The sequence below is a fragment of the Abrus precatorius genome, unplaced genomic scaffold (genome assembly GCF_003935025.1).
Source record: "Abrus precatorius isolate BTA unplaced genomic scaffold, Abrus_2018 Scaffold5, whole genome shotgun sequence".
Taxonomy (NCBI): Eukaryota; Viridiplantae; Streptophyta; class Magnoliopsida; order Fabales; family Fabaceae; genus Abrus; species Abrus precatorius.
Window position 1 is genome coordinate 14,510,261 of NW_020874395.1, and position 9,322 is coordinate 14,519,582.

The 9,322-nt window shown below is 31.4% G+C and overlaps 2 protein-coding genes across 3 annotated transcripts; one reads left to right on the forward strand and one right to left on the reverse strand.

Moving 5' to 3' along the window:
- The first annotated feature begins 1,376 nt into the window (after window positions 1-1,376).
- On the forward strand, window positions 1,377-4,023 carry LOC113867181 (aldose 1-epimerase). Its single transcript, XM_027502290.1, has 5 exons — window positions 1,377-1,538; window positions 1,628-1,677; window positions 2,377-2,503; window positions 3,032-3,136; window positions 3,236-4,023. Exons 1-5 carry the CDS (start codon window positions 1,424-1,426, stop codon window positions 3,856-3,858), a joined length of 1,020 nt encoding a protein of 339 aa, XP_027358091.1. The 5' UTR covers window positions 1,377-1,423; the 3' UTR covers window positions 3,859-4,023.
- A 583-nt stretch (window positions 4,024-4,606) lies between these two features.
- LOC113867182 (Down syndrome critical region protein 3 homolog) lies at window positions 4,607-8,366 on the reverse strand. Of its 2 annotated transcripts, none has more exons than XM_027502291.1 (11): window positions 8,245-8,366; window positions 8,068-8,160; window positions 7,853-7,917; window positions 7,064-7,118; window positions 6,625-6,711; window positions 6,293-6,377; window positions 6,104-6,199; window positions 5,606-5,790; window positions 5,447-5,535; window positions 4,883-4,982; window positions 4,607-4,761 (listed from the first exon to the last, which is right to left on the reverse strand). In XM_027502291.1, exons 1-11 carry the CDS (start codon window positions 8,293-8,295, stop codon window positions 4,717-4,719), a joined length of 951 nt encoding a protein of 316 aa, XP_027358092.1. In that variant the 5' UTR covers window positions 8,296-8,366; the 3' UTR covers window positions 4,607-4,716. The 2 variants fall into 2 exon arrangements, with proteins under 2 accessions (XP_027358092.1, XP_027358093.1); XM_027502292.1 differs by having other exon boundaries at window positions 6,293-6,361; window positions 6,618-6,711.
- Window positions 8,367-9,322: the final 956 nt, after the last annotated feature.

The window sequence follows — 9,322 nt, forward strand, 5'->3', positions numbered from 1 at the left end:
TAAAAAAAGATAAAAAATAAAACTTCAAGATACTCTGCCAAAAAAATTGTCATATTTTAATGTAAGAGTGATATAAAAAAAAAAGAAAAAAGGAATAGTAGATGTTTTTGCTTGGTAATTTTTTATTCAAAATTTTGGAAGAAAGGAAAAAGGGGGAAGAATAGAAGAGTTTAAGAGCATGTTTGTTTCTCTCCTGAAAAACAATTTTCTGTTTTTTAAAATAAAATATAATACAAATTTGTATTGTATTTTAACTTTAAAAATAGAAAATTATTTTTAAAAAGGAAAATAAACATACTTAAACTCTTCCTTCGTAATTTTAACTCCTCTAAAATTTAATTTTTCAAAAGAATTTTTAAACTATTTAAATTAAATTATTCTTCATTGGTATTTTTATTTGATTGCTTAAAATATATAATATTAAATTTTATTATTTTCCTCCCCTTTTCTAAACTAAACAGTACATTATACAGAAGATAAAAATGGTTCGAAATTTCATCAAAATTACTATTTCCTTTAAAAAAAACTTAGACGACAACGTATTCTTATGAACTAATACCAAACAACCTCTAAAATATAATACGATCATATATTTCCATAAGTGAAGAGAATGGAAATGATACATCGAAAACACATTAAACAGTAGTGGTTAAATACTAATGATTGAAAGAGGTACAATGGATGAAACATATTTTCATTTAGATGGGAATAAATCTATTAAAATTTAATTTTAAGATTAAAAGACAGTGTATCTCTCTTATTACAGTGTGAGTAATAAGTAAAAGAATCAAAATTTTAACATATCTAATTGGTACCAATAATCTGGGGTTGGCTTTAGCTCCTTAACAAGTAAAAGAATCAAAATTTCAATTAAGACGTTTAATTTGCATAAGAGATTTAGGGTTGGCCGGAGGTAAAGTAGCCTCTCTTCTTATTTTGACAGTGTTCATACTTCATCTTATTATTTGTATGAATGTGAATGAATATACACATCAATTAAATTATCTCTATGAAGAATGAGATAGACATCAATGCCAATGTAAATTAGACTCTGATCATTATATTATATCTAAGAGAATAATAGATGAAAGAAAATTTTGCGACTAAAAATATATATTATAAAATTGAATTTAATTAAAATATATTAATAAATATTTACCTTATCATTTAATCATAGATTGTGATATTATAAAAAATTACATTATTTAAGAAAATATTATTTTATTTTATTTTTAAGTGATGCATTTTTAATAAAATAATACAAATTTAATTTTATAAAAGTGCGATGACTAGGATAACTTCTTACGTGCCTATATATATAGAGAAGATCAAAACAGCGATAGAATGAGATAAATTGAATTTACACTTTGAAGTGAATCAGTGATTCAATCCCTCACCCTCTCTCTTTCTCTCTTCAATTTCAATGGCAGATCAGAGTCCGAAAGCAGAGACCTTTGAACTCAATAATGGCAGCATGCAAGTGCTCCTCACCAATCTCGGCTGCACCATCATCTCCTTATCGGTTCCAGGAAAAGATGGTTCGATTCGCTTCGAAATTTTCATTCATATTTGCGTTTTTATCACTGATTATGCATCACATTCACATGCTTTCTCTTTTCCTTTCAAGGTGTCTTATCCGATGTCGTTCTTGGCCTCGACAATGTTGAGTCCTATCAGGTGCCCCCTAAAAAGAAACTTTTTTTTTTTTAATTATTCGGGTGTTAATCGTAATGGGTTGTTTAGTTATGGCTTGGAATAGATTATGTTGTCAATGGGCATTGTTTCTCCCTTTGCAAAATTCTACCTTTCCAGCTTAATCAGTAGCATGGCTTTGAGATATGGGAGTGACACGTGGCTATTTTAATTTTTATTTAATTAAATTTAATGAAATAATCATTTATTTTTCATAAACTCTTGCACAATGCTGCTAAAATAAGTGATTATTTTCTCAAAATAAACTGAAGTAAGTACCCATCTGGTTTAAAGTTGAGTAGAATTGATTTTGATCGAATTGGTTTTGAGCCATTGAATGTGACTGGGATATGTGTATAAATTAATTTAAACTATACATTTTTATTGAAACGTGTGTTTTGCATAGAAAGTGCGAGAATTGATTTTCTTAGTTGCTAAACAAGCACTAAATATACAATGACAGAGGATTTTATATACGAATTATTTAAATAAGAGTGCAGAAACTATATATAAAAAGTTCATCTTGATTAATTAACTTTTCATGAATGAATGATTATATGATTAAGATTAGCTTCTGTTACCTCTTATGTTTTTACATTATTTTGCATCCTCGTGTATGTGTTTATATAATTTTCTGTTTTATTCTCATGATTGATTTATGGAATTTATGTTGCTTGGTAGCAGAAAGGTCTTGCTCCTTATTTTGGCTGCATTGTGGGTCGGGTTGCAAACAGGATAAAGGATGGCAAGTTTACACTTGATGGCGTTCAGTACTCTTTGCCTCTTAACAAACCCCCAAACAGTCTCCATGGTATCAATTCTATGCTTGCATAGTCTTCATGCTTTGCTTTGTACAGGATGTTGAAATTGCCAATTGTGGATTGTATAGTAATGCAAATCCCTTCAGGTCCATTTATGATGATTAAAAGAAAATGGTTTTGTTGGATCATGATCATGAAATGTTTATATCGAGATATCTGCTTTTGGTTAGGGTCTGGTTATAGTGGTTATGAACTATTATTTTAACATATCAATCTGTATCTTTCCATTCCATCAAAAATTTATTTTGAAAAATAAACTCAAAGCAAGTAAGGATTTGTGACAGACTTAGCGAATCCAGTATTCTCTGTTATTCTCATCTCATGAGTGACTGACCGTGTAACAATTATGATGTGTTCTAGTGTGCTCTTTTTTGCTAATAATTTGATTCTGAAATGGAATTTGAAATAGCATTAAATCTTGGGTGTTTTCTAACGAGAGCAAATCGCTGCACTCATACAATACTAAATGATTTTTGTTTGCTGTTTTTCTGATCCCCTGCCCCTTTCCTAAATTTTAGGTGGAAATGTTGGGTTTGATAAGAAGGTATGGGAAGTAGTTGAACATAAAAAAGGTGAAACTCCATCAATTACTTTTAAGTATCACAGTCATGATGGAGAGGAAGGTAGTGTCTATTCTCTTTTTCTTCCTTACTTCTATGTATTGCAGTCATTAATTATGTTCTTCCTTACCCATATCTGGTTTTTGTTTTCTATCATATAAGGTTATCCTGGGGATATCACTGTTACTGCAACTTATACGCTCACCTCAAACACAACACTGAGGCTTGACATGGAAGGAGTGCCAAAGGACAAGCCCACCATTATTAACTTAGCTCAGCATACCTACTGGAACTTAGCCGGCCACAACTCGGGGAATATACTTGACCATTCAATTCAGATATGGGCTAATCACATCACTCCTGTGGATGAGAATACTGTGCCAACCGGTGAAATCATGCCAGTTAAGGATACCCCTTTTGATTTTACATCTGAGAAGAGAATAGGCAACACCATTAGTCAGGTTGGAATGGGATATGACCACAATTATGTGCTTGATTGTGGAGAAGAGAAGATGGGTTTGAGACATGCTGCAAAAGTGAGGGATCCATCCAGTTCAAGAGTACTAAACCTATGGACAAATACCCCTGGTATGCAATTTTACACAGCAAACTATGTTGATGGTGTTATTGGAAAAGGAGGTGCTCTGTATGGAAAATATGCTGGGTTATGTCTGGAGACACAGGGATTCCCTAATGCTGTAAACCAGCCAAATTTTCCATCTGTTGTAGTTCGACCTGGCGAGAAGTATCAACATTCCATGTTGTTTGAGTTTTCAGTTGAGTGAAGTAATGTTGTTGGAGTGGCGTAGGAATGGTGTAAACATCTTGTCCTGCATGGTGTGATTTAGAACCTTGGGTTTGGTTTCTCCTAAAATGATTGCTTGTTTGCATTCAAATAAATGTTTTACCCTTTCATTGTCCCACCTTTCAAGTCCACATTGCATTCTATCACTCCTAAATGTTGATATTATATTGCAAATTGAATTATGCTTTTTAAGAGTCAGTTAAGCATCCATCATTTTTAAGTCTAGATTTGACTCTCGTTAAACGCTGGTAATGGGAGCTTGAAAATTTTGTACAAGCAGGTTCAATGTGTTCGAATTGTAATGAAAATGAGGCAAAATAATAACTCATAATTGAAATGGTATAATCACTTTATTGGTGATTATTTTTACCTTCTATTCATTTTCCTATGTATTGTTTGATTTGTTTGTAGTTTAAGTGTTCAACAATTATGAACCAGAGTGCCAAATTAATCCAAACAAAATCAAACAAATCATACATACCAAAACAGGCCTTTTTTAAATTGTACCGGTTGAAACGTCGTGTTACGAGGCAGAAAATATAATTAAATTTTTGTTGGGTCAAATGTTTATGTTCTATTTCAACGAGAAACTAAGCACACATTAAGTTACCCGTTTACAAATAGAAAAGAAAAGATGAAATATTGAGTTACATTTCATCTTGAAATATAATATTTTGCAATGTTGCTGTAAATCAATTACTCAACATTGAGTTACATTTCAAGAAACTGAAAAGCCAAATACCCAATTACTCAGCCCTCTCTCAAATGTTGCATGAGTAAAGCCATATTTATCCACATATTCAAGCAAAGTTGTATTGTGAGAAACCATACAGTCATCTTACTTTGTCCGAACCAACTCAAGAGGTAATGTTTCCATTGCCAACTGAAAGCTCAGAAAAGAAAATTGCTAATAAGAAACATGTTACAAGCTTAAATAAAAGTGATACTTCAAAGTGAAGTTTATAAATAAATGATGATAAATCTAACCATGAACCTGCACCTACCCAGAGTCTTGGTGTTTTGGGGTCAGACTTTTTATGCAATTTTGATAGCTCTGACTGAAAGCTTATAACAATGGCAACTTTGAACTCAATTGAGAAGGGACTGCATGAAAATAACAACACAATAAACATCAATTTAAGTCCTTAAGGATTTGGTGTGCGTAACCATGAGTTTTTACAAGTGCAAAGTAATTCACGAGTAGATATTTATGAAATGAGGAGTGCTTAACTCAAAAAAAGTCACACTTCATAGACTCAATGAATCACATGAAAATGTATGTAAAAAAATGTTGCATGTTTTGGATGTAGGGTTTGCGTACTAGTTTAATTAAGCACTTATTTAATAAGTTCTTATTACATAAGGTTTTATACCATAGATTCGACCATGAAATTTATTGACATAAGTTGAAAAGAGCTTGTTTTGATAAGATAAATGAAGAAGCTTATTAAAATAAGCTAAAAAGAACTTACGAGAGTCATAAGCTCTCTATAAGCTTTTACAAATGCACCCAAGTGTTACTCGTGTGAAATACATTGAAGGAGAATCATCATGAACAGGACACATACCCAGCCAAGGTTGTTGGACAAGTCAAAAGACGTGGTAGCATTACATAAATTGGCAGAGTCAAATTACGGCACACATCTCCATCTGCTATCTGCTAAACAAAAGGAGAATTAACAGCTTATTTGAAATTGCATGCTCTATACAAACCCAGCATCACTTGCCTGGGTTGTTTGAATCAAAGAGGTTTCAGTCACAATTCTCTCCCCAAGAAGAATGGACTCAACACGGAACAACTGAAGGTCAATTGACTGAATTGGAACTGCAGATGCTTCTACAGTTAGCTCGCCGTTAATGGGACAAGAAAGAGAACATTGGGTACAGACTTTTCCTGTCACCCGAAATCCACCTATTCAAATAATAGCTTTGCATGAGCCAAATGAACGTTTTCATTTATGTTAACAAAAATCTACAGGCCAGAGGTTGCACATAATACAATGCAACTATTCAAGTGCACAACTGATGAACTTTTTCCATGATGAAGTCTAAACATGTTACACAACAACGCTAATAACTTAATATTGGCACATAAGATGAGAGTTACTACTTATGATGTGAGATACTAAGGAATGAAACAGATGCACAAATTTTCTTTTGCTTTTCATTTGTTTCCTAATGAGACAGAACAAACATTTGTATTCATTGAAGAAAAATGAACGCACCAGATTTTAATTCAGGAAGTAGAGGATGCCTTTGAGTGTCTTGAGTGATGTAAAAGATGACCATCTCTGGAGGAATTGGTCTTTGTAGAAGATCAGCTGAATTTTTGAACAAACAAAAGAGGGACTAAAAGTTTAATACTTACTAACATAAAATTAAAGAATAAAGATCTGGACTGAACCAAATTATACCTTTATCACTTTCAACAATGAACTCCATTGTCGCTGATAATGATTTATGCAAGTATCCACGAGATATATCTACAAACACCAAATACTATAGAGGCTATCAATCACCAACCTTCTAAATTATGTCAAAAGTTAAAAAGAAAAAAAGACGAGAAATTGGTTTTGAAAATGCTTTAGTTCTGATCTTTTAACAATGTAAAAAGTTTATATCACCAGTGAACCACATGTCCTCATCAAACCTTGGTTACCGTTTGGTTACCAAAATGATGTGGCAGTTCCATGTTCAGTGACAGTGTGACTGTGTATGTCAAAAACATTTTCAAAGAACATTTTACCTGGATACTAATATTTGCCCCATGAAAAGTCTCATAAAATCTTTCTGAATTGCCATCCCGCTGTCTAAGATTCAATGAAAATGGTATCTGCCACAAAGATTGCAAAACTAACAGTGAATATCAACACAAGAAAGTAAGTCTTATAAAGAATTCCATCAATATAGTACCTAAGCTTTGCCACATGCACAGTGCAGGATTCAAGTATTAAAAGAAATTTATTACACTTCAGAAATCTATGCTGTTTCAAACTGAGGCAGATCCCAAATAATTTAATAGCTTGGTATCATATTTTTATCAAAACTATGATAGCATATCCAGAGTATTCCAGACCACTTAATAGCAAACACATGCATATGAAGCATATATACAGATACACCAAAAAAAAAAAAAAACTGCTTTAAATAGACACTATTTTATTCTTTTGTTATTGATATACTACCTCTGATGTTCCCGAACCAATCTTTCCAGAAGATTTAACCTCAACGGTCCTATTCCTGTTTCAAGCCAATCACACGAATCATGTACAGCTGTCCTAATGTGAGCCAAAGAATTTACAAAACATTTTTAAAGAACAATTTTCAGATTTTTTCTAAAACAACAGTAATACCCTTTGGAGCTAAAGTTAGCAATACAGCATCTTGAATGAAAGTGATGGTCAAAGGTACAATTACCACTTTCACCATGAAAACAAAATTTAAATGATATAAAGTGTACAATCATGTAGGTTTACCCACTGTTGGTAAAAAATCACACGCATTTCAAGTGTATAGACAGGGTAGGGAGAACAGATTAAATCCCATTATAAATTCAGGTTGCTAAAACAAAATGCCGAGTCATCTACAAATTAGTTATAAAGATAACTACTAATGAATAATGATTACTCATCTATAGAGACCAAATGTTGGGTCAATTGAATATGGTAGTAAACATTTTCAATATTTAGATATGCCTTGGCCAAAATTTTAAATAAGAGAAAATCAATAACAATAGTGAACAGTGCAACACCATCAGAACAAATAGGATCTCCAACCCTGCAATACTGAATTAATTTGATCTCTTTTGGGCAACATTCTATGATCTTTAATTGACTAAAAATCTAAGATACTCTACTCATCGGTGACACACAGAATTGAAAAAAATAAATATAAAAAATGGATTATTAGTAATTAAATTTCCACATGAACAAATAACAATTTATTTGTTAACCTTCAGTTGCATTTAAACTTACAAAATTGGGATTGGCCTAATAACACCATATAATGATTCAACCACCCCAGCTGATCCTCCACGAACCTGCAATAAACAATTTTCAAAATTTAAACCCAAAACAACAAACGTGATTAAAACCCAATCAATCAGAACAACCCTTTTGGCTCAATTGGCATTCTGAGCAAAAAATTAAAATCTTTTGATGATTTAGTGAAAAAAGAAACAAAAGGGTACCTGCAAGTTGACGGATCCTTTAACATTAAGGCGAATTCCATAGTGAGATATTGAAGACTGTGTTTTGACAATGATTTTGCCTTCCACAGCTTCCTGAAAATTCAAATGTTCAACAATGTTTAGAGAGAGAGAGAGAGAGAGAGAGAGAGATGAAAGGTAAGTAGCGTAAGTTTTTACCGAAGGGCAATAGACATGATTAGAACGAGCGAGTTTGAGCTCAACGGACATGGCTGCCAAACACTCACTGCTGAGTTAGTTGCGAGTTTCTTCAATTTGGTGAGAAGATGTCATGTCACCATTCATCATTTCATTTCATAAATGTTTTTAAACTCACTTTAATAATTTTTATATAACATTAAAATATTTTTTATTTATTCTGATCAATTTTATATTTAAATTTATGTCGTAAACTCCAATATAAAAAATTATTGTTTAAGTGTTTAATTAAATTATTTATTTAAATTTATACTAAATTATGAATGAATTCTAGTTTCAATTTTAATTTTTTAATAACAATAAAAGGAAAGATTCTTCTTGTGTTTTTTTTTTTAATCTTAAGACATGTTGTAACTGCAAGGTAAAAGCATCTACATATAATTATAAAATATAATTTTATATATTTTTTTTATAGTTTTTACTTTTACATGAATTTAATGATAATAATATAGATTATATAATTTTACAAAGTTTTATTTTAATGTCTAAATCTTATCAAAATTTCAAAACATGTATGTAATGCACATAACATTTATCAATACTAATTAAATGCTCTGCTCTCTTGAAATTATTTTATTTTTATAAGGGTTATTGTGCTATATGGTCTTAAGATTGTAAATTATCTATATCCATACCTGAATCTAAATAATATACAAAATAGAAGAAACCCAAAGTCTTTGGGTTGCGTTACTTCACAGAGTTCATTTGTTCAAAAATTCACTTATTTTTTTAACTTCAATTTTTCTGCTCTTTTTTTTATAATATTTAAACAGCAATATTCCTATGTTTCATGTAATGAATTTTAAAATCGATTCCATTCTCATATTTTCATGTTAGCAAAGACCTAAATAAAGTTATGGAGATTAAGATTCTTGAAAATGATAGGGTGAACAGTTTTAAAATCTCAACCTTTCGTTTTTATAAAATGCATCATTGGCTTATAACCCCATACGTGATTTCCAACTGATCAAACAAACGACCATATTTTTTCTCAAAAGTAATCTACTGTGCATATAAAAATGTGAATGTCTTTCGATAT